The sequence below is a fragment of the Falco naumanni genome, chromosome 10 (assembly GCF_017639655.2).
Source record: "Falco naumanni isolate bFalNau1 chromosome 10, bFalNau1.pat, whole genome shotgun sequence".
Taxonomy (NCBI): domain Eukaryota; kingdom Metazoa; phylum Chordata; class Aves; order Falconiformes; family Falconidae; genus Falco; species Falco naumanni.
This window is the reverse complement of record NC_054063.1, coordinates 22475187-22500275: the sequence shown is the minus strand read 5'-3', so window position 1 is coordinate 22500275 and position 25089 is coordinate 22475187. Positions and strand designations below refer to the sequence as shown.

The 25089-nt window shown below is 40.5% G+C and overlaps 1 protein-coding gene across 5 annotated transcripts in view; it reads right to left on the bottom strand.

Moving 5' to 3' along the window:
- The window catches only part of RTEL1 (regulator of telomere elongation helicase 1), a 50688-nt gene extending 26820 nt beyond the window's left edge, over nucleotides 1-23868 (bottom strand). For all 5 annotated transcript variants that reach the window (XM_040608265.1, XM_040608266.1, XM_040608267.1 and 2 more), the window contains exons 1-18: nucleotides 23438-23868; nucleotides 22120-22318; nucleotides 21652-21745; nucleotides 20682-20763; nucleotides 20007-20067; nucleotides 19702-19777; nucleotides 18915-18999; nucleotides 17295-17360; nucleotides 15440-15593; nucleotides 15081-15119; nucleotides 14355-14433; nucleotides 13578-13675; nucleotides 12221-12276; nucleotides 8573-8647; nucleotides 7623-7704; nucleotides 3408-3540; nucleotides 3142-3255; nucleotides 802-842 (exon numbers count right to left, since the gene is read on the bottom strand). In XM_040608265.1, coding sequence (XP_040464199.1) covers nucleotides 802-842; nucleotides 3142-3255; nucleotides 3408-3540; nucleotides 7623-7704; nucleotides 8573-8647; nucleotides 12221-12276; nucleotides 13578-13675; nucleotides 14355-14433; nucleotides 15081-15119; nucleotides 15440-15593; nucleotides 17295-17360; nucleotides 18915-18999; nucleotides 19702-19777; nucleotides 20007-20067; nucleotides 20682-20763; nucleotides 21652-21745; nucleotides 22120-22318; nucleotides 23438-23539 — 1636 coding nt within the window. In that variant the 5' untranslated portion in view covers nucleotides 23540-23868. The remainder of the gene's footprint in view (nucleotides 1-801; nucleotides 843-3141; nucleotides 3256-3407; nucleotides 3541-7622; nucleotides 7705-8572; nucleotides 8648-12220; nucleotides 12277-13577; nucleotides 13676-14354; nucleotides 14434-15080; nucleotides 15120-15439; nucleotides 15594-17294; nucleotides 17361-18914; nucleotides 19000-19701; nucleotides 19778-20006; nucleotides 20068-20681; nucleotides 20764-21651; nucleotides 21746-22119; nucleotides 22319-23437) is intronic.
- Between the last annotated feature and the right edge of the window lie 1221 nt (nucleotides 23869-25089).

Sequence of the window (25089 nt, the reverse complement as noted above, 5' to 3'; positions counted from 1 at the left end):
ACCAAACACTATAGACAAAAGAGATACCTCACCATCTGCTGTATTTCCCCCGTGACAGTATTTTGAGATCATTTTCTCCACTCTGTCCACCGCAGTCTAAACATTCAAAGCAATGGATGAGGTACCTCAAGATTGCTTTTGAGAGTTTTCTAGTCAAATAGTATACACTTTACTGAAAAAACATTAATCTGGTATTCTGTGAAAGCACTTTCTTAACTTCACCTTTTAGGCTGCACTGAACACCTCTGAGCACGCTCCTCCGCTTCCTTCAAACAGTTCTAGATTTAACAGGTTCCTTTCAATCATATCTCAGCCAAGCTACACAAATGTTCTTCTTTTATTCTGTCCTCACGTTAAAATTTTGTAGTTGTTACATTTGTAAAACATTAACAAAACAATAAAAGCTGACTTAAGGTAGGCTTGGCACAGTGCCTTTAAAAATATCACAAGAAATTGCATTAACTTCTTGTGATCCTTAGTTGCTCTGCAAATGATGCTTGGCTGCATCATCTCTGTGCATTGATTTTCTAGTTTGCATCGCTATCAGACCATATTTGGGTCAAAAACATGGTTCCTAAACACAAACACTCAACAATAAAAAAGAACTACCTATATTAAACCAAGGACTCAAATTCATTTTTGTATGCAATTACAACAGCCAGCTGCCTGAGCAAACAGAAGCACACAAAACCAGACGGCATTTAGATATGCAATTCAATCTTTTACCTTTCTCTTACTATCTCTAGATTTCTAAAAACCCTGTGCAACAACCTATTTTTGAAATCCACACATTTCACTTACCAATTGTTTTCCCCAGAGAAGACAAATAATCCTCTGAAAACCTACAAAGAAGAAAAATCAAGTGACATCATTGTATCTCCTTTTCTGTTTTTCACGCATATGGACTTCGATATTCACCTAAAATAGCGTATCCACAGTCCCCATTGCTCTCCTTCCTATGGCAAGCACCCCTAACAAGGACACAAAATTAGTCATACCTTGGCTTCGTTTTAATTCTCTTTGTATTAAAAACTCTTATTATTAGCACTGAAGATGATCTAAGCTTCAGTACTATCAAAATGTAACAAGCGGAAATGGGCAGCCATGTAAGTTTTACAATTAATACTAACAATTTAAGGGTGAAAATTCTGCCAGAAAAGTCTGCAGGTGCTGCCAAGCCTGACTAACCTTACAACTATTTAAAATAATTCTTGATGAATTAGGTGTGGTGAGGCTGCAGGGGCAAAAAGGGCGAATTTGGTTACTATGGTTATTATTTACTGGTGGCATAAGCCAAGTAAATAATTTTTGCTTTGACTGAAAAAGTACTGCTCTCAATAAGCAGTACTTACGTTTCTTTCAGCTTTGACTGAAAAATCACCTGCTGCCTCATGCCTTTATGTTTCTTTCTTTTAGTGCCCTTACTTTTGTGCACTGTTTTGCCAGGAAGCTTACATATGCAGGGGAAAACCTGAACAAATGTATTTATTTAAGACCTACAAATACCAGTATCACCCCACAGACACTGTCAAAACACAGCGAACCCTGTGAATTCCCTTCCTTAAAAACAAAAAAAAAGTGGTTTAGGCCTTGCGGGGGGATCCCCAACCTTCCCTCTTCAAAAGCAGCATCTTCAACAAAATACACTGAAGCAGCACACTAAGCTCCTGAAAATGAAAAATACAGTCTGAGGGTTTTCCGGACTTCTTCTCTGTAAAAATCAGTTACAATTGCTGAGTCCCTTTCCAGTTCTGTCGAACATCTGACATTTTTCCCCTTTCCTCAGTAAAAGCTCTTTGAGATCTATTTTTTTAATTTTGCTGTGTTGCTGAAAAAGAGTAAGTCAGGCTGCAGCAGGCTACATTGCAGAATTCTCAGCCAGAGGTTTGGCTACAATGTTGAAATCAAAATAGACTTAAGAATGTGCCATTACATAAAAATGTGTGTACTACAAGAAGAAAGTTAAATGGAAGAATATTGATCCTCGTTTCAAAATCCTACAGAAGGATCACAACCCTATGCACAGTACTAGCACCAAAGCGATGCCACTCTTTACTAACCTCAGAGAACTGGCAAGCACAGAACTTTCTGCCATGTGCACCAAAGCCTGAAATTGCCTTTTAAAAAAGTATACGGCAGAGATGCCAATGAGACTATCCCATTGCACAACGGAAATCAACATACAATGAAATCAAGTTTTGGCCTTCTTTGCTGGCAGCAGAAGCACTGTATACTCTGAAGAGCAGAAAGTCACAGGCAAAATGATGAAAGACCAAAGAAAAGCAAGTAAGATGATGATGAAGAGCTTTGGACGTATTTTCCTTCAGAAGGTAATGCAGACATAAAAGAGAGGCTGGTCATGGTGACCGGTGACAAGCTTTAAAGGTAAAAATAGTTGTTGCAAAGGCCAGTCATGTTTCAAATCAATTAAGCTTTCAGCAAAGAAATTAGGATGGGGCTTCAAGTCAGGTAGGGTTGACTACTCTGTAAGGACAGGGAGGTGGTACCCGACTACGACATGAAGGCATGCAGGGCAGGGGTCTTGCCAGCCAGGGCCCAGATCCACACTACCAGAGCAAGGCAAGCAGGGAAGCCTCAGACGCAGTAGCCAGGCTCAATCACAAGTCCAGATCATCAGGCAAAGTCACAGTGATGGGGAAGGTCCAAGATCAAGCCAGGAATGCAAGTCAGTAAACCAGGAGCACATCCAGTGACAGTAGAGAGTGTCATAGCCCAGGGATGGTGAGGCAGGTCCATAGTGACCAGGAAGTCAATCAGTAGGTCAAGGTCAGATCAACAGGGTCCATGGCCAGGTGTGGTTATGATGGAGCTGGAGACATAGTCCTATAGCTTGGGCAGTGATTGAAGACCTATGCCTGACCTTAAGTGGAGCTCTGGGTGATGGCTGTGGGTGGAGGTCCCAGCTGAGGCTGGTCAGGGCCGTTAAGAACAATTAATGCACTTAGTGCCCTGACATTTGATCCCTTCCAGCCCTCCAGTTCTAAATTTTCAACAGCAGTAGTTAAAGGAGTGTTGTTATTCAGCACAGTGTTTATCCAAGAACTACACTTATTTCACTAGCACCCTCCTGTAAGCAGAACCCAAAACTTCAAAGCAGAATTCCACATGGAAGTTCATTACCTTCTTTCATAGGTAGATGTAAGCACAGCTCCATCAGGTCCCTTAGGAATGATCCCAACCCAGAGCTGCTGTTCATTAATAACATGAGGATTCTCCAAGGAAACAGGAAAAGGGCTGAAGAAACACAAAAGGAAGATCCCAGTCATACTCATTCCTTACTGGTTATCAGTCCAGAACACCCAAAAATCCTGAGATAAAACCTAAACCCCACAACAGTAGATTGGGTGTTTTCAGTAATGGTACTGTTCACCCATCTAGGTACTTACATCTGCATTTCCATTGTAAATGATGAGAGTGGGGAGAGAGTCCCACTAGTAAGGATAATTGTCCTGACTCCCTGTCGAACAAGCTCGTGCATGCTGTAGCCAGGACTGAAACACCAATAGCTTAAGGTCTTTCCTGTATCAAACAAAGAGAAAACGATAAGCAACAAGTCTGTATGTAGAAAAATGAGAATATGACTGGCATATAGCACATTGCACCTGAACTTCTGAAAACAAAATGGCCAGCATCTGAAGCTAAAATTACAGATGCGTGGCCTGTTCTGCTTTTGTCCTTCCCAGATTTAATTACTATGCCCATTCAAAATACAGTTTAAAAGGTTGTTGCTTCTTCACACCTTGAGTAGGTTATACTTTTAATCAAAAGATGGTCTAGGAAAGACAGCACTAGGTCTTTCTGTCAATCAAAAGTTGGTTCTAGACAAGACAGAGCACCAGGTCTTTTTGTCAGCAAGTAACAGGCAGCTTGAGCAGATAAAACTGCAGTGTCCTCCATCCACTGACTCATTTTCTGCTGTCAAGGACAACTGGAATGGGAAGCATCACAGAAGAACTGCAGAATACTAGGATGAAGGACAAAAGTTACTAAAACAAAATACCTCCACCCCTGCTCTTGCCTGAAAAGAGAAGAAACCCTTCTCCATCAGGAATTTCCAACGGGTATAAACCTTTCACCTAAAATTTCCCCTTCCCACAGTCAACTGCCAAACCTTGCAACTTCTGCTCAGATCTTTTGTGGGATGTGGATATACAACAGGCATGACAATCTGGCATACTATAAATTATCAGCAGAAAGGATATAAATAAAAATGGATATATCGCACAAGTAATTTCATTCATCGCTCAGCTTATAGTTGTACCATTGCTGGTCTTGCTGAAAACTTAGCATCAGCTTTTCAGAGACAACCAAAGGAACAAGGGTACAAAAAAAATCATCTATGTCAAGAACAAGAGCAGCCAAATAGAACATTACTTTTTGTTTCTGTTTTGCATGATTAGTTTCAGTAAAAAACAAAGACTGAGCATCCACATATCATGTGAGTCTTTTAAACCTACACACTTCATTCAAAGACTCTTTCCAAAAAGGAGCTGACAGTTTCAGGAAATCCCCAGAAACATGTGCCCAGTGACTCACTCACTGCTTAGACTTTCAAAAGCACATTTATTTTAAGCTAAAGTTTTCTCCTTCCATCTCATTTGGGCAAAACCATCCAGATCATGTCCAGATTCTAGAAGAATCACATTCCAAAATTTAGCAAATTCTTTATCTCCAAGCCACACTAAAAATTGGTGCAAGTTACAGTTAGGACAGGCCAGTAAGCATCTACAGACAAGAGCAAAGTCACTTATGTCAGAAGCCTAAGAAATTCCAGCATAGAAGCAAACTGTGCTAATATGGGATGGCCTTGAAGAGAACACCACCAACCCACGCACATTTGCCTCGCCAATGCTCAGTTTGAGATATACTCCTCTGTAACCCTGCAGGATGACTGCCAGGCACCAATTACCCAATTCTTGGAGAAGCTGGAATTGTAGTGCATTTGTAGCATGGTGTTCTGCCATTATTTCTTTAAACTTAACAATATTTAATCCATTTTAAATGTCCCATTCACCAGCAGACACCACTGGATGTTACACAAAGTAGATCTCTGCAGCAGCTTTTTCCAATCCTGGTAACAAGGACAGCTAATCCATGGAGAAGGGGGTTGCTAATAGTTTACAATGTGGTGATTTCAAGCAAATCAAGAGCAAGAACATTTCATCTGAACGTAAAACTGCAACAGTTCAATATTGCATTCGAAAATGGCATCTGTGCACAGAACAGATAGCTAGGGCAGCAATCTCATCTGCTATCCCAAGCTATGCCACGTCTCCTCACCAATTACAGTCTGTAGAGAATTACACTTCAGTGAATAATCTTCACAAAATCTTTTGAAAACGGCTAATCTTACAAGGTTTGCATTATTTCTATACGGTCTGCTATACCACTACAGGAAACAGGAGACTTGCTCAGTCTCGTCTGGCCTTTGCTAGGTTTGCACATAGCACAAGTCCGAACACATTGCTAGTCTTTTGCAGGGGTACTTTGCAGATCCTGTTTTTATTTGAAAAGCAAATGTATCAGTATGTGTCACAAAATAATTCTGTGACTGCTTTGTATCATTTTAATGTATAAATCCTCCACATTTTGCAATAAATGTAAAGTGTTTCTATTAGCCTTTCCTGCACACATATTTAACAAAATCTACTTGGAATTATTCCTTTAACTTCAAATTCCAATTGAGCAATACCTCAGGAAAACAATTATTTGCAGATTACCATAAGAACATGCTTCTGTTCAGAAACAGAACTTACTTTGTGGAAACGTTTAAGGGGATATCATGTACAAAACCACTAAATTTGTGGTAACTCATTTTCTGAAAAAATGTTACTTTTGTCCTTAAGAAAAGGGATTCTCTGAAACAAATACTTACATTCCCAAGAGCATCTAACTGAATAATTAAGTAGATTGTTAATACCTTGCCTCATAATTGAGAGCTTTGGAGAGTACACTGTTAAGGCAGCTTAGGTAAAGAGATCTGCATCTGCCTTCTCTAATCAGAAAATGTTTTGTTTTCCACTTAAATGTATTTATTAAAAAATAAATAAAAATATCAGGAAGGACAGGTGTTGAAGTCCAAAGCAGCCAAACTCAGTACTGCTTTATAGGAGCCTTAGGACAAGCCTTTGATTCAAAAGCCAAGTTTTTCTTCCAAATATGTTCTTTTGAAGCATGCTTATATTGAGGTAGTTCCAGATACCAAGTTCTGCACAGCATAAGGAACAAAATAGGTGGGAGGAGAGAGACAGGAGACTGAGAAACCTCAGTTGAACAAGAAGGACTTAAAAGCATAGCTGAGGCCGAAACTCCCAAGAAGAGACAACATGCCTGGAAGAACTTTGGAAGTTGCTCAAAAGAGGTCCTATCTCAGAGAAGGTAACAGTGCCCCGAGGCTGTTACCTGGCATAGCATTTTCTGGCCTCAAATTCACATTGTCAAGCACTACTTCTCTGGCACTTCACATGAACCTACTGCAGAGCTTCAGAATGAGCCAACCAATTGTAACTCCTCCGCTATAAATGAGTAATTTCAACAGATCAAGAATTTTCATGGAATTGACTCTTACAATACTTCTGGCACACATTTTTACTATCATATCTATACATCAATCTCCTTCTTGTAAAGGATAGTTACAGCCTTAGCAACACTAATTTTGTGTTTAACACAACAATTATACAGAGAAATATAGCTGATATGAGGATAACAGAACATTTCATAAACCTCAGCATCGATCCTGAAGGAGGGCTTCCCATTCTTAGGCTGAAGATTTTCTTCTACACCAATACAAGCAACCATTCCATAATGGAGATTATTTTATTTCACTGGAATAATTGCACTAGAAGAAATCCAGTAGTGCAGAAAGCAGCACTGGTACAAGAATGTTTTATATTGAGATTGCTTATGATACCTTCCCCTTGGAAGAAACTATACAAGTGAAAAGCACCATCTCAACTCACTGTATCCACAATGGACCTGCACTTGGAAACATAAAACTGCAAAAACACCCTCAAACAATCCTAGAACTCTTCAAACTTATAAGTCCCAAAGCCTTAGAAATCTCCCTGTTCTAGAGAAAGGGACCTCTGTGGCAATATTAATGCTCCATGTCTCTTCATCTTACAAATGACCAAAAACCTCTACTAACTGAGTGCAGGGGAAGCAAAGGGGGGTAAAAGAAAAAAAAGTCTTTCCTAATCCCACATCTACCGATTGTTTTAACTTGGACCATGGCCACAGTAACAAGGCATACTAATCACAAACTTAAGACTTCCCAGCACCATGAGGAGCACCACTATGCCATTTGGGTTTAAAAAACTTTTTGCATATAGATAGATCTGGAGCGTGCCCTCATTGAGTTACTCTGTTCAGCCCTTCACTCCTCAGAGTCATTTTTAACATTTAAGACAACATAGGTGGTGTTTCACTCAAAATCCTACAATGACATTCCAAAATTTGCCAGAGGACTCCCTGTTCACAAATGAGAAGTAAGGCAGATTGCTGCTTCTTTCTGAGTTGAACAAGAGAAAACAACTGAAGATATCTCAAAGTAGTTTTCAGTCCAGCTTTTGCATAAGCCTCCCCAAGACAGAGTCCTGTACCTTGTTTTTTTGGCAGTGATGAATTCCAGAGATCCGTTCTTTGTTTCTTTTTCTTATTATCGTTATCTAGATGAATATGTACCTGAAGGAAAACAACAGAAACTGTTCTAGAGATGGCTACAGAAATGAACTTGCACTTCATCACTCAAAAAAGCTAGCCCATATTAAGGGTATTTAATGTAATTCTTTACTAAGTAACACTTTTATAGTGTTACTAAGGTCATATTATTTCACATTTGTCTTCCCTACTTTGTTTCCAGTCTTCCCTAACGTATTTAACAAGGAGCAAAAGTAGATCACCATTTAACCAGTCATTTTGAGTCAGATTATCAGAGCAGCTTTCCATGGGCTGCCCTGAGCAGAGACAAAGAACCCAATTATTTGGGTATTGCCCACCAGAATAAAACATGCAGAAAAGAAAAAAAAAAAAAATATTACCATATTAGAAAGATCTGATATTATCTTTGTTGCCAAATGATGCAAGTCTTAAACTTAATATGAAAGCCACCTTTTAGCTAAAAGATAAAAAAAATCTTCCTAAATTTCATTATAGCATTACAGCCTAGAAGTCCCAAAATCTAAATAAATTATAAGGACTTTATGGGGGAGGTGGAGGGAAGGTTCAGTGGCTCTACTGTACTTGCTTGGGACCAGGTTATTGGAAGAACACATCAGTTCTTGCATAACATGCAGTATCAAATTTTTCAGTGATTCACACTTGCTGCACCTTCCAAATTTAATTACTGTGTAGCTCCCCTTTTTCCTTGGAACCTAAACTAACTACAGTTCCTTTAGTGGTGTTGTGTTTTGTTTTGGAAGAATTTACATATCCTCCCTATAATCAACATCTTCATCTGCTATACTGCCCACATCCTCCCAAGTCTTGGATACACTAAGCACAGACATTAAATGCCAGCAAGGAAAAATGTAGAGCACAAAGTATCCCATACCTTATAATGTTTAGATATTGACTGACGTGGCACGAAATCTGTTGTGCCTTCCCGAGGATCAGTGCTGAATACTGTCTGGAAAAGTGGATATAAACAAAAGGAAAGATTTAACAACTGTTAACAGCAAAACCCCTAATGTATCTTTGCACTGAGAAGTATCTCCACAAAAGCTGCTGCAGTGATAACCTTAAATATATTTCCTTGCTCCTGTTATTAAATAAAGACAGAGAATCTTGAATAAATACTGTTTTTACAGGCAATTCCTGCTAACCACATGGCTTTCTCATTGTTCAAAAAAATGTGAGGCAGTATCTAAATATAAAGCCAGTATCTAAACTGTACAAACGACAGTATTATTATTCACGCTGTTCATTACTTCGGGTTGTGATTAAACAAACACACTACACAGTTGTGATTCGGATCTCGTGAGCAAGTGTAAAAACTTTCTGAATTCCCTCAGTATAAAGTTTCAGCCATAATACCCTATACTAATAATGCTCTGCTTAGAGGAAAAAAAAAAAGAAAAATCAACTTGTAATCATATCTAGTTGTCCATATATTAAATTAAAAGCTTCTATCAACTCTTCTGTACAGAGTTATGCATCTTCCCCTTTCCTGTATGTGGTATCTTATGACTAAGGGTGATGCTCTTTTGCACATATGGCATTCCAGTGCAACTTCAGTGAAAACAGCTGGGGTTCTCAAATATTTATTAACTTCTGTTAATTTTTCCAAACAAGATTTCTTTAGACATTTAAAAGGAATTATCCAAGCACATAAAAATATCAGCTAGTTACAACAAGAAAGATGTTCTCCAGTAGTTAAAAAAACCCTAAAATTATGATTCCTGGAAATATTAACTTCTGGAAAACAGCCAAAGATAGGGTGTACAAAAGACATTTTAGTAAGTGTTCTAAAAGGAAGCAAAAACAAGCTGTTAGAAATTAAGTCTTGAAGACAAGGCTCTGTAATAAGCAAGCAACGCATTTAATGAACGAAGACTCTGTGACCTAGTCCTACTTAAAAATATCTCAAGACAACAAAGACTATTTGAAGTAACTGCCCAGATGCACACCCTCAGCAGCAAAGGGATTTTAGCTTTCAGCAAAAGACTGCTCTTCCAAATCAAGTCACCTGTCATCCATCCACAGGCTAAAAGAGCACACACAGACAATTATTCCCAGTCCTGCAGCACACACTTGCCTGTGGACTCTGTCACTGGGATCAGGAGACCTGGCTTCTACTTGTGAATCTTCTCGCCTCTCAGGTTTAGAACCCTGGGAAACTAATTTAAGTTAAGCACCCCTCACCTTCCCCATGGAAGAACAGTGATACCTTCCCAGTACAAATCATTTTAGCATCAGTGTACACAAATTGCTACTACTGTATCAGAACATACATACAGGTTTTGTTGAACCACTGCTATAAAAATAAAATTCTGTGTATGCCACTGCAAATATTCCCTCACAAACATCCATGCATTTGATGAGTTCAGTATTGCAAACCTATGAGGACCGTTCAAAATACAGCTAGATAACTTGTCTATCATGCAGGTCTGCAAAGTTTGAATACATTTCTTCATGTCTAGTTTTACACAGGGTGTTATTCTGTGGTGTTCTTTTGGACATACAAGCTGCTCTCCACCGGCATAATAGGTGAAACATGACTTCATACGCTACTACTAGACAGAGTAAGCACAGAAAGTCTTAAATAAAAAATAAAAATTAAAAAAATCACCTATAGGAATCCCTGCGTTAACTTGAGCTGACTATTCTCCAACAAGTATCTAATAATGGGTTTTTAGGAAAAGTCCAAATTATAAAGATTATCCTTTTCTATTAAATTCCAATTCTAGAAGACGAGGATACACAATTAAGCTAAGATAGCAAGTAAATCCTTAGGTGAAAAGCAGCAATATTGAACAATTCACACTTCCTCTTTGTCAGATTTTCCAGCAAGCAGCAGGAAGACAACCTGAATGTTGTCAGGAGATTTTGGTACATACAACAAAATAGACCTGAGCAGTGTCATTCAAAACAAATGACTAAAATCCAAGACTCAGGACAGGTTTTTTAGAGAACATGGCTAAATCGAAATCTAGGTGATTTAATCCCTCCTATTTTACTTAAAAGGGACACTAAACAGTATAAACACTAATAATCTTGGGTAAAGGGAAATGTAAGTGGGAATGTTATAAATCCTTCAGCAAAAAGGGAAAACTGAAGTACGTAGTCAGTACCAGACCCAGACAGAAAAGATTTTAACAACAAATATTCTAACAATTGATCTGGAAATACGCAACAAAATTATGGAGGGGGTTAATAAAATAGTTAATTTACTGCTGCCAAATGCAGAGCTGGACCCAGAAATCATTCACTTTCCAGAATAAATAAATTGCTGTGTTCTCCCTCATTTCTGCTCTTGCATAGTTTTTACCCTCCTCCTGCGTTTCCATTGTTTTCTCATGTCTTTTGACACTTCTGTCCTTCCAATAAACACAGATTACACTTGTAAGCAGCGTATTTTCCAGAAGAAAGATCATCTGTCATCAATGATTTCTGAACAAGTCTAGCACCTGATCTATCATGCAGGCTAACAGCGAGTAGAACAAAACCAGAGAACTACAAAGAGACTAAACACTGCCAGCCACGACAGACTTAAATGTCATAAAATTTCTTGCATCAGTAGCTCAACTATAGTTTTTAATTAAAACCAAAATAATTAAACCAAGACAGAAAAACAATGATTAACACATTACAATGTCATGATTATTACCTCCCACCTACTAAAGATGGATGGGAAAGATCTTTTTTATCAAAAAAATCCACAAGCATTTGGGACATGAAAGTCTTGTTTCACTGTCAGGAAAAGGTCTTATTCAACCTGACAGCCAGTAACTCAGGCCAAGATGATGGTCTGAAATCACCAAATTCTGGGAATAGTTAACTTAATCCTAAGCATCTGCAGATTTTCCAATAGCTAAGATGTTTGAACTTTAAGCTGTCCAAACATTACCCTCTTTTTGAGTATCACTCAAGAATATTAGAACTTCGGTCAACTTCAGAGGGAAGCTAGAAACAGAATTTCAGGCCACTGGCCCCCTGTACCTTCTAATTTTATGGGGCCTGGGTTTTTCATAATTGATATTTTGCAAGCTTACAACAGGGAGAGGACTAAGCACTATATGGATACCCACAAGTGCCACTTTCAGTTCCTGTGGCACTAAAAACTTGTTTTACAGATCCCTTATTTTAATGATTAAATGACAAAAATACACATAAATTATCTTTTGTTTGCCTTTTCTCTTTAGCCTGCCCTGTTTCATGAGAAGGTCTCACATTCTCAAACACTGCTGTTAGAAAGTAAATAGCTCAATAACCCAGCTCCACCTGGTGGAGGCTAAAACCAGACAAATTTAAATCGAGCATCTCCACAAAAGGAGATCAGAACCATAAAACAACAACCTGGGTAAAAACTGAAGTAGAGCATCCCGCTAGGCAGCAGCTTTCTCCTCAAAACCCCACAGACTTCCATCACTGCACAGACATACATACAATCAAGAATAAAATGGACCCAATGTCTTTCCTAATTTTTTTAACCGGCTCTTCTATCCTTCAGATGTATATAGAAGCAGCATTAGTTATTTACCTGGATAATATCCGAGAGCTTATGCAATCCAGATATATTGACAAATATCCCAGTACCTAGACATAACAACGCATGATTACTTTTACAACACAAACATACATCCATTTGTACAGATCTATGTCTTACCTGAACAGCACAACATACTGAATACAATGACTTGAAAATATTATCTAAAACAAATTATTTCAAGTTTTTCAACATAATTCAAGATGCAGAGAGAAACATGAAACTGGCATTCCAAAGGAAGTTTCACATCTCTGACACATTGGGAAGCTGTCATCTGAGACAGCTACATAAACTTCTTGAGGCTCCTCTACATTAAAAACTGGAAAGGAGATAATTGAAACCAAGATAAGCATGCTTAAACTGTTTGGTTACTTTTACAAATGCTCACACGACTACTATTAGTCTCACGAAGAAAAGACCAGAAAACTGACTACGCAGTTATGCAGAGAAACAAAGCTAACCTTTGCTATAGATATAGCCTTTTATAAATCACCTCCAAGCTTCTAGTATGCTTAAAACAGTGACTACAGAGCAGCTAAAAGACTATATGGCATACACTGATGATAAGAATTTGACCATGGAAATGAAACAGATGGACCTGTTAAGGCAGAGAGCAAATAGCCTAAAAGGAGAAAGATGCTGGGAAGAGAAAAAATAACAGGAAGGATAGACGTGTTCTCAAAGGATACACCTGCAGAACTGACAGTCTATATTCTTAGTCTCCACAGACTGGGCTTGCTTTCATCAATTCTTTTACTGGAGAGCCTGCTAGTGAGGACTAAATAATTTTCTTAACACATGTAGAAGTTGGAGATTTTTCTTTGCAGAAGGGCAAATTAAGAACGAGATGCTGATAGACAGTAGAACAGAAGCTTGCTAAAACAAGGAAAAAACCCACCACATTGCGTGATTCCAAGCACTCCTGTTTCATAATTCCATGACCCCAGAAGAGCTCAAGACACTACAAGTGGCATCAGCAAAATGTCAACAAGCTCCACCTTGCAATCCTTCCCGTTTTGGAGAAAAAGTGTTGAGTGCAAAAATCTCTGTGTACGCACACATATGTACACACATATGTTGGTACACACCCAGGTTTTGACACAAAGTAGTTCTTAAAACCAGTTCTGTTGCATGAACAGACATAAAACATTTCCCAGCAGCTTGCAGCAAGTCTTAATGGAAAGACACAGGCATTTGAGGTCAGATTTTAGCTTTTAAAAGCTTCTTAAAAGCTTTGTAACCTAAACAAAGCAGTCTTTCTCTCCCCTCTGCTCCCCGAACAATGCAAACTTCCCATTACTTACACTACAGAGAAAAGTCTGAGTGAAACAACTAACAGATTTACACTTACGGCCTGAAAGAAACTGTAAAATCTGCTCGAGTGACTCCAAGAGCAAGGATTTGGTCTGCAATGTTATTTGGGCCTCAGCAAACAGATCAAAGATGTAGCTGCAATTTACAAAGGAAAAGCACAAAGGGGTAAACACCGTAAATACTCATATGGACACTATTAGTGTTATTCTTTTATAACAACAATAACTTCACCATCTAGTAGCAAAACATTCTTGTCTCCATGAGAAAGAAAAATTCACAGGAATAAAAATAAGTATTTGGTTATAAAGACAGCAGACAATATGGGCATGACAGAAAGCATACTGACCACATCCTTCACATTTTCCACAATTTCTCTATAACAAACAATACATAAAATTTAGAAAGAGATTTGCATGCAATTTCCATGATTTGTTTTTTTACTATGTACTGTATGTATTAGCTTAGGAGACTTTTAGAGCAATGAGGTACCTCAAACCAAATCACTACAGCACTAGTACCTCTGTTTAAAACATGACGCAAAACTGAAAGCAGCATAGCGAGAAGCTTCTTCCAGTTCAGAACACCTGAGAGGTATACACCCAGCATAGGATTTTTCCACTCCTGAAACACTTTAAAAGGACGTTCCACCAGAAATAATGTTTACTACTGAAAGGGGATTTAAGGAAACCTTGGAAAAATACTATTCCCAGAAGCTAGAATAGTGCTGCCAATCCTCAAAGCTGACCCAGTGTCACCCAGCTCTAGAATCTGCTGTGCCTTTAGCATGTAAACACATTAACGAGAAGAAATTTACCTTCCCTCTTTGGTGACTCCACTACCATTCGATGGCAGCTCCACTGCATCAATAGCACTTTCTAGCTGAAGAAGAATTTCTTTAAGAGAATCAAGAAGGGAAAAAAAGTTAGGGTTCACAGAAACTCACTTCTGGGACACATCTAAGCCTCTTTTTCAAATGTACTTTATTACAAAGGCTTTTACCAGAGACAGCAATCTAGCTGTTTTCTCAATTCTGTAAACAAATCAAAATGATCAAAAACATTTCCTAGATGTCACCTCTAAATATTCATATTCAGCCTTAAGAACTTCCAGTTCTCAACTCTTAGATGAAGCTTAAGTTGTCAGCTAAATGATAAAATCTTCTCTATGGACAGGGAAAGTTGTTCTTGGAAGTGCTTTGTAAACATGAGACATCTCAGGCTCTGGCTATTAACTTCACACAGCATGTTCTTACAGCAGAATGATGCAATCAATACAACTCCAGCCCACCGACAAGATTAGAAAATAGAGTACTTCTAGCAAAGAAGGAAGTGATGCATTCATCTGCCAAATCTCTCATCTTCTTGGGAAAAAACTGTAAGTAAACATTCCACAAAATTCTCGGAAAGAGACAACAAACTTCCATGAATTTCTCAGTCAAGAACAATGTCCACAGAAATGCTCTGTGAACCCCATTTATAGTTGTTGACCTTTTGAAACCGTTTCAACAACAATTTTCAGCAACAGCAAAAAACAGCCTTACTCTTTATCTTTGCTATATCTTCAAGTTCCATGTTCAGCCCTGCAGAAGAAAGGAGAGAATACAGAGAAGTCTGTTTCATTCCTAGTTTCTTTATGCCTTTTTAGATGTTATGGCTATGAAGGCTAGAACTCTGTATATAGAAAGACATCTGTATTCCGCTCACTGTTCTTTTTCAAGACCCCTCATGTCACATGGGTTTAGCCAAATCTTTTCATGTTTGTCTGGCAGTGATTACTAATTAACAGTAATTTATCTACTCAGTAAATTTTCCAGGAACTGCTAGGAAAAGTTATGTTTCAGTTCTTGGTACCGGCACCCTATACTCCCAGTGAAATGGTGGTTTGTGGTTGCCAACACACCTGAATTGCCCAACTCCATATTGAATTCAGCCTTTATTTCATTCTGTTGAACCACTTTGGCTTGTTCTTCCAGTACGATGTTTATAGCATCCATTGCCGAAGCCAAATCATAGGGTGTCAAGTCAAAAGAAGATGACTCCTCACACAACTTTTCCTAAAAATAAGGAATAGAAGCATTACGTGGACTGCTCAGTGTGCTATTTGTTCAAGCAATTTCACAGATGATAAAGTCCAGATAACCAGGCTTCATTTCGTTTCTGGCCTCCAGTTAAAACATTCCCATGTAACAGCAAATCACTGCCATCATTAAGATCCTTTTAATAGGAGTCACCCTCCTCTGCATTCTTAATGTTGTTGCTAATAGATTTTTCTCTCCCACGCAGTTGCCAAATAGCTTGCTGCCTGATGACAAATTGTTCAAGTACCAATTTTTTAGTTAGCAAATCAGTTTATCCTTTGAAAGAGCTGCTTCCCAGTCCCCCTCATACTCCTAGGAGATCCTTGTATGCCTACACTCACTCATATGAAGACACAGCCCTTGCCGCTCGTGAGCTTGCAGAGATAGGGGCATGGCGGAAAAAAAAGAAATAAAGGGCGGGCCATGAAAAAGCAAACAGTAGAATGCATGTTATTCACACACCAAATTTGGGCCAAAACGTATGCCAGAACAAATATTATTACAGGGAAAGAAGGAAACCTACTAACCTTCTATTAAAAAACGTAACTGTTTGAACACTCAAACTGCGAAGTTTGACAAAACTCTCTCTGACCTTGAAAAAATAAGTCACATTGTTTTGTCACATATTTTTCATTCATGAAAAGAATTTTTTTCCCCTGAGGAATGAAGGGAAATAGTAAACTACACAAAAATTTGACTGCAACAGCTATGAAGAAATGTTATGAAGAGAAAAAAAAAGCTGAATTGGCTGCATGTATAAACAATCTAATCAGAAAGAGGTCAGTTCTACTTCAAAGTAATTACAAAGTTTCCCCATACTAACTTGGAACAGACAGTACTGTGGGAGAACTATTGCAAAATGAGTAGCTCTAGAATGGCTTTTCTGATTGATTTCTGCATGCTGGCACCAATTAATATTTTTTAGACGCTAAAAAGGCGGGGGGGAGGTGGGATAAAAAAAAAGAAAACTACAACTGGATCTCCACCCGTTTTTCAACAGAAATAAGACGTTCTGATGAAAGGAGCAAATACTGGATGCAACTCTGCAACTCTCTCTAGTCAAATACAGCACACCCACTGGTGGCCTGTTACTGATCACACAATCACGAAAAAAACCCAAACGAACTCCACAGCTCTTTTGCAGAAATCCCACTGGGAGGTTGTTCATGTGGCAGAAAAAAAAAGGGACATATTTCAAATGTTCTTTTGCGTTTCATTATTTAGGCAAAGGGCTGCCATTTTGAGTCAGCCAAGAGGAAGATCTCATAATGCAGCATTTTTTCCTTCCCCCCCTGCCTTAAGTGAAGACCTGGAAATATTAAGAGTCACGTTTGCCATCTACTGCACTTGGATAGCTGATGCAGCTGAGCTTAAGAATGGATCTTTCATGATTTCTTACACCATGGAAGAGAACTCTCCAAACAAGAAAGTAAGCACCCCATAAATTTGGAGATCTACCCTTCAGGAAGAAGCTATCACCTTGCAGAAAATCACAGTAGCATCAAAGGACTGTTAATTAAACTACAAAGTTTTAGCTGTCACAGAAACAAATATTCATGATAATGACCACTTACAACGTATAGCTGAGTACAGATTTTACAGACTGTGTTAGGGCACATGCCTGTTTTCCTCTTTGGATGAAGTTTGAAAAATGGCAACAGACCAGAAACAGCTTACCACGTTGTGAGCTTCATCAAGAATTACCACAGTCCCCTTCAGGTCCAAGTTGTGTGCCCTCCGGCTCTGAAGACGAAAAAGAGAACATGGGAATGGACAAAAAGGCCACGAAGAAACACAGATTTGATTGAGAAATTGGCTCATGAGACACAAAACCTGAGTTTTCAAGTATCTTGAATTATTTTTAAAAAAAGAATACCGCAAGTAATTGCTGTGGTTACCTTTATATATAAACTACAGAATCATTTTCTCTGGAAATGAAGGTGCTAAAAAACACATCACAGAATCACAGAACCATTTAGGTTGGAAAAGATCTTTGAGATCATGAGTCCAACCGTTAACCCAGCACTGCTAAGCCCACCACTAGCCCATGTCCCCAAGTGCCACATCTACATGTCTTTTAAACACCTCCAGGGATGGTGACTCCACCACCTCCCTGGGCAGCCTGTTCCAAAGCTCGGCCACCCTTTCGGTGAACAAATTTTTCCTGATATCCAACTTGAACCTCCCTGGAGCAGCCTGAGGCTGTTTCTCTTTGCCCTATCACTTGTTACTTGGGAGAAGAGACTGACCCCCACCTGCCTACAGCCCCTGTCAGGGAGTTGCAGAGACCGACAGGGTCTCCTCTAAGCCTCCTTTTCTCCAGGCTGAACAGCCACAGTTCACATCAAAGTTTATGGAGGTTACAACTTACATTGTAATAAAGAAAAAAAAGAAACAGGTGTACCATACTAGGATGCAGAAGTTTATCAGAATTGGTTTCAGTCACTATTTTTGCCGATAGGGCTCTCGAAGGAGAGGGGTGCAGAACAGGGGAATCTGCCTTGGTTTTACACATTTATGCTTGTGTCTTCAGAGCATCCGTTTCTTGCCCAGACCATACCCCAGCAGTAGATCGCATAGCTTCATTTCACAGTGCCTCTTTGCTTAAGGTGGTCACAGATATTTTTTTAATTTAATTTTACTTTTTAGTTTATTAAACATATTGTCTTTTTGCCTTTTGTAGCAGTGGAATGTAATCTGGCTTTTATGACAACTCATTAGTTACTCCAAGTTGCGTGAAGATGTCTGCAGATTCATTTCTTCAGAGTTTTCAAAGGTTTCATTTTCTATCCATCAAATGTGGACAACTTATTGTACCAGCTTTCTTTACAAAGCCAGCAATTATTTCCAAAAAGAGATGTCCAGCCTCTACCGAAAAAGTTTCCTTAGTCTAGAAATCATGCAGCTGGCTGCAGAAACAAAAATGTCTCAGGATGCACGCAAAAATACCACACAGTATGTGACTGAAGATTTGTATTCAGGAGGTGAGTATCACCAAACAAGGGCATCACATTCTGCAAAGCTAATTCTATAAAAAGAGCAAGATCTCAAATAAAAGTAAAAAAGAGAAAAAAGAAAAAAAGAAAATAATTCTTATATGTGGGAGAAGTCTTTACAGAGAAAAAACACAGAATGGCATCCTCTATGGTTTTGAATTTGAACTGGGTTTTGATTAGTTTTCAAGTATAGGACATAATGCATTCACTTGCTGTGCATCAGTTCTTCACAGTTTATCCACTAAAAGCATGTAAGATAAACAGAAGAACAATTGCATCTAAAAGCAAAGATATGTGTTACCTTTGAGTCTAGTAAATAGTTGTAAGGCATAAAAATAATATCTGCTTGCTGCTTCAGGCTTCGAGAAAGATAATAAGGACAAGCTCTGTTTAAAGAAAAAATAGTACAAACTATAAAGAAATACTTGCAAAAATATTAAGAGCGCATTCAACATTTATGGACTATGTTTCACACTCTCAAGGGTTTCTAATTAATTTCTTAGGGAGCTGAAACTGGCATGCTTAATTTTAGGGCAGACTGCTAGCTCTATTCACAGAAGGCAAGTAAAAAGAAATGTAGAAAATAATACCTAGCTGTGCAGCTCAACCAAACAAAGGAAAAATAAATTAAAGGAGAAAGAGTGGCATTCATTGCTGCATTATTATTTTACCCCTTTAAGCTAGAAGTAAATGCTGCAGTGGACTATTTTATCTCAACAAATCAATCACGTCATGCTCTTCAACAAAACTGCAATATCATTTGTCATGTCAGATGATACTGGTAGCCCCTGCTCAAGCAAGAAATAAAATACTGGTGAGCCCGACTCTGACCCAACTCAGTCTTTACCCAAGTAAGGACTGAAATAAACTGCTGTATGATGAAATACTGCTGTGACAGAAGCTAAGGCCTCAGTGCATACATGATTGTGTTGGAAGCAGTTTCTGCAACTCTGCTTTGCTCCCATCACTGTTCTGCTATTTTAGTATATGTCAAGTTCATACCAAAGTTATTAATAAAAATGAGCAGAAACCCAGATTTCACTATTTTCACAAGTAAGGTGGAGGAAGGTCAGAGGGGGTTCTTTTACCTGTGCTTGTTTCCATTTTTAACCAAGTCTTCAATATCCATGATTGGTTCAATCAGTTCTTTCTCCGTACTCTTTTCTGTGAAAAGTTACATTACAACCACAAGCTTAGGTAAAGCTATTATGCACAGATCCATTGTTACCCTGATCATCACTCTCACCCACTTTCTAACTCTTCCTCCTTGAAAGACACGAACACAGAGCAAAACACACAGGCAGATTCTGCCAACTCTTCCAAACTTGTCCACCTGCCTAACAAATCTCTCCCTCTCCAAAACATTGGGCTTTACTTCCACAGCCATACTCACCGTCCACATTGTTATAGAAATGACAAGTACGAGTCATCACTTTCATTCGGCACATGTAGATCTGTAAAATATAGTAGATTTTAGCCAACAGTAGCACACCTTGTCAAGCACTGAGAAGCATGTTAAGGGGAAAAGAGCTATGAGCTTTCTCTAACACCAGCTAATGAATAAATACTAATCACAGTTCTTCAGTTTTGAAGTCACATGTGTCTCTGCCCACCATGAAAGTTAAGCTCTCTTTTACGCAGCACAGAACGCTCAGACACTCAGAGGAAATTTTGTTATATTTTGCCACTAATATTTTTCAAGACAGTAATCTCTGATATTACTTGTAAAATAACAGGTAAATCAATCACTGAATCACTATTTTGAAATTATTATTGCTCTTGAAAAACACTTAAGTGGCAGATCAGAAAGTAAAGTGCAAACTGTTGCCTGTCACACTGTACACAATGACGTCCTCATCTGGATGGAAAATGCTACCAGAGACTCAGAATTTAATTTTGCCCTCATAAAACTAAACGTGTTTCAAGGAACTTCTGGTTTCTAGAACTACTGTCTTTCCCTACAGCCTCCAGTGGTTAAACAATGTCAGAGTTCAGAATTACACACCCCCCACCAAAACAAAACCCCTCCATGTTCTCACTGTGCATGCTTTCAAGACTCTATTCTCACCTGCATGTGGTTGCTCTCCTGTCGCTTCACTTCAGGATTGATGCAAAGCTGCTCTCTGGAACCCAAAACACATACCTTTGGCCTGTTCAAACAGAATACACAAACCTGTTAAAAATAAGGCAAGAAAGAAGAACACGTACATGCCTAGGTTGGGTAAAATATATCAAAACTAAAAGGTTCAGGAGAAATAGATGAGCTCAAAATAAGGGTCAGAATCAGAAACAGTAACTCTGTCTGTTTGTAACAGCTATATATGTTATTTGACTTTACGATACTGCATTTCTCCTGGTAACAGCAGGAGATAATAAGCAGCAGTTTACAGCACGAGGTAAATAATCAGCAGCTTACATCATCCACTATAAAATCTGCGTTCTGTTATGACAGTGCAGCCGAAGAAGCTGGGGCCTGTAATCTATTACGAACTATTCCAAGCTGGCTGTGATTTTCAGGGTAAGTTTATGACAAGAACTGATGCACTACAAACATTCACAATACTTCTTTGTTCATTACAGGGCTGTATCTTTACAAGACACATACAAACAAATCACTACTGCCTGTCCAAAGAGCTCAGTCAACACACTGGCATGTCAACAGCTGAAAACTGTGACAGACGTTGGTATAGAAAAACCACAGAGTTCTTCATAGCTTTAGATCAGCCTAAGGAATTCAACTTTGTAATGGCTTCCCACTGCCTTAAGGAAATGCTCCAGAAAAAAAAGAAAAAAAAAAAAAAAACACCAGGTAAAAACCAGACCAAATTCAGGAAATTCTATGATTGAAGGAGATAAAAGAAGCTGTGAAATACAAAAAAAAACCCCAAACCCAAGTTCTATACATGCATATTAAGGAACTACATTTCACTGAGTATAATTTTTTTATACATTCGTCCATATAAATTCAAAGAATAATTAAATCAGACAGTTTCACCACCTTTTATTTTAATAGGAACATTACCCTAAATTGTATTTACCTGTAGACTGTGTTCTTTAACTCATTAATGACCTGTGTAAGTTGTGAGTGAGTTCTGGAGGCATAAATTATTTTAGGAATGTCAGTGTAATAAGCTGCCAAATAGAGGAGAAAAAAAAAAAAGAGGAAATACATTAGTAGCATGGAAAGAACCAGAGATACTACTAGCCCCTTTCCCAGCTGGTACTAGGGTAACAGTTTGCCTTGTAGAGGCAGCAAGAAATTCTGTCACCTAACTAAACTATTCACACACACAAAATGAGCTAAAGGAGTTTCTAATGTTCTAAGAAAAATTAAAAATGTATAACACACCTTTAAAATCTATAAATTGGCGAAACTGTGCATCACCTGCTAAACAATGGCTCCATTACTTTTAGAATTACATAGTTATTACAAAAGATAGATAAAAGCAAATGTTAATTAACATTCCTATATCACCTCTACTGAGCATAAAAACTGCAGTACTTACTTGGGATATCGGCATCTGTGGCAGCATTGCCCCAGGACGACATGGGTCTGTCTGGAAAGAGTTCCATCCCATTCATACGCTGTGCAATTTTGTGGGCTGAGATAGTATCTTTTAAGTGTTCCCGCCAAGCTAGAGTGGAACACAGCAGGCAGAGGGTCTTCCCTGTGCCCGTAGGGCTCTCCAAAATGCCATTTACCTTCTTCATTGAAGAGAAATAAAATAAAAAGGGAACAAAAAAGTAACTTGGAGATTCAGCTAGAACAGGTCTTTGCAGTACTGCATATTGTCAGTACAAAAGCAATCGCCATCTGGCAGGCCCTACCACACAACAGAAACACACAAAAGCCCTACGTAAGGTTGTTATAAATTCACAACCTGTAGGATCCTCTAATCAACTTACTGAGGCTCAATCTAAAACCCAGAGCCAGCTATTACTCTTTACTTAGCAGAGCAATTCTCCACACTTAGAGCAACTAAAGTGCATCACATTTTAGCATAAGACACATGAAAATATGGGAAGTTATTGCAACAAAACCTAGAAAATGATTCTTAGATTACAGACCACTAGTGTCCTTTAGAACTGAGACTATATCCCACATCAGTTTAGGCAGAAAATTTTGCAAGTAGTTGTAACACTTCGTCCTACTGGATGTTAGTTTTAAAGGCTGTAACAATACTAGAAGTTGCAGAAAAACTAGCAGCTGACCTTGCATTGCTGCGAAAATTTGTGTCCAAGAGAATGAAAATAATTTATACATATAATAGGCTTACAACGCCTTTATTTTAGAATAAGGAGGTGCCAAGCAGGAACCAAGCCACTGCCTGTGACACGGGGGAATACTGAGCCACATGGAAAGCCAAAGCTTCCACCACAAGCTTGTTTGAGCTTGCAGAAGAACAGGGACCATGAAGATCTGTTAAACAAATCCAGAACAAAGGTGACTATTGTAAAAAACACTTTCTTCCTTGACATTCATTAAGATTACCTTATTGACGATAAAATGAAAAGTCACACTGACAGCCAAAGAACTAACACCACAGACCCAAACCCCCAATAGCGCAGGCCAGGCTGCACGAAGACAAGGACAACTTGTACAGTTTTTCCTCCTTTTCCCAAGCCAGGCAGGAACATCCTATCGACCCCCCTTCCTGACCGCCACCTGCACGCCTCTGCGGTTTTAATAACTATACAGTAAAATAAAAACACAAGAAAGACTTGGATAAGGCGGCATACAGATAACCAAAAGTCAACCTGAATGGTGACCACCGTTTTATCCAAAAGGTCGTTTTGCCCAGTTAGAAGTGAGGCGGCACTGACCTTCTGAAGGCACTCCAGCACCTTGGCCATGTAGGCCTCCTGGCAGCGGTAGGGCTGGAAGGGGAAATCCACCGTGATGCCGTTCAGCGTCACCCTGGGCATCCTGTCCGGCCGCCACCGGCAAGGCGGAGCGGGCCGTGGTTCACTCCGCCGGGAGGCGGCGCCTCCGGGGCAGATGGAGCGGCGAACGGCGCCGGGGGCAGGGCGGCCCGCCCGAAGGAAGGCCGCAGCGACGGGCCGCACCTCGCACTGCGCTGCGGGACACGCAGCCCGGCCGGGGGGCTCCCGGGCCCAGCACCTCCGGTGCGGCTCAGGCCGCGCTCCCGGACCCCCCCTCCCCGGTGCGGTACGAGCCGCGCCCTCGGCCTCCCCCGGTGCGGTGCGGTGCGGAGTGGGCCGCACCTCCCCCGCTCCGCCGTTCGGAATCCCCGCGCCTGTGTCACGTGACCTCCTGACTGCCCACGGCCACCCTTCACGCGCCCTGCGCCACTTCCGCCCAGAGCTCTCGCGAGAACTGCGGCGTTGCCCCGGGAACGGCGGCGGGGGGCGGCGGCGCGGGGCGGTGGCGGGCTGCCGGTGGGCCTCACCAGGCCGGGGCAGCGCCGCGGGGGTCGGTGCTGCCTCTGTGAGGGGCGGCCCGAGGGGCCGCAGGCGGGGTGGGCAGGTGCGGGGATGTGGGCCCTGCCGGGCGGAGGGAGGCGGGAGCCGGGCCTGCGGCGGGGCCCAGCCGCGGGGTCCTTCATCCGCCTCCCCCCGCCGTGCCCGGGCCGGAGACCGCGGCCTGGTCCCGGAGCGCAGCAGCCTGGCGGGCCGGGTGCCGAAGACAGCAGAGCGGCTACGCTTCTAAAGCCTGTCGGGTCCCTAGAGTGTGTGAGGGCTGCCCGGGGCTGGCGGCCCTCTTCATAGCGGCTCCGAGCAGCCCTGTGACAAGCGTGCTGTGCGCTCTGTGTGTGCACAGTGTGTGCTGTGTGTGCTGAGCACTGTGTGCGATGTGTGCTGTGCACTGTGTGCGCTGTATGTGTGCTGTGTGTGCACGGTGCTCTGTGTGCTGTGTGCAGCGTGTGCCCTGTGTGCACTGTGCGTTGTGTGTGCAGCGTGCATTGTGTGCGCAGTGGGGCTGCGTGCAAGGGAGGGCGGAATGCTACAAATCGTTTGTTGAGACTGGAGGCCTTAAAGCTGTGAGGGTTTCGTGTCGTTACGTTGAGCCTCGTGGCTTCTGCATTAGGAACAGTGATGAATTCTGACAGGTATCTTCTGCTGGGGGTGAATGTGCTGCTCCTTTGTTCCCTGCTTTTCTTCAGCACAATTCCTTCAGCTTCCAGCCCCCTGTCACTGTATCCATGCACATGGCCAGGAACAGCAACAGCAGCGTTTCAGTTGCTCAGGCTGAGGGTTGGTCCCACAGATACGTGTGATTGTAGTGAACACTGGTCTGCTCCAGAATGATGGATTACTCAGTTTGTAAGATTCAAGTGGAGTCACAAATGGATAAATGGGCAGGCATGGTTTACCTGGATCCCCAAATTTTGCAAAACCCTATTTTATGCAGTTACATGAGGAAGAAGGTGGGAAGAAAGTATTCTATACACATCTCTGTGCTGTGTTGCTGCATCTTACGCCATTAGATACTTACTGCGTAGATGTAGAACAGG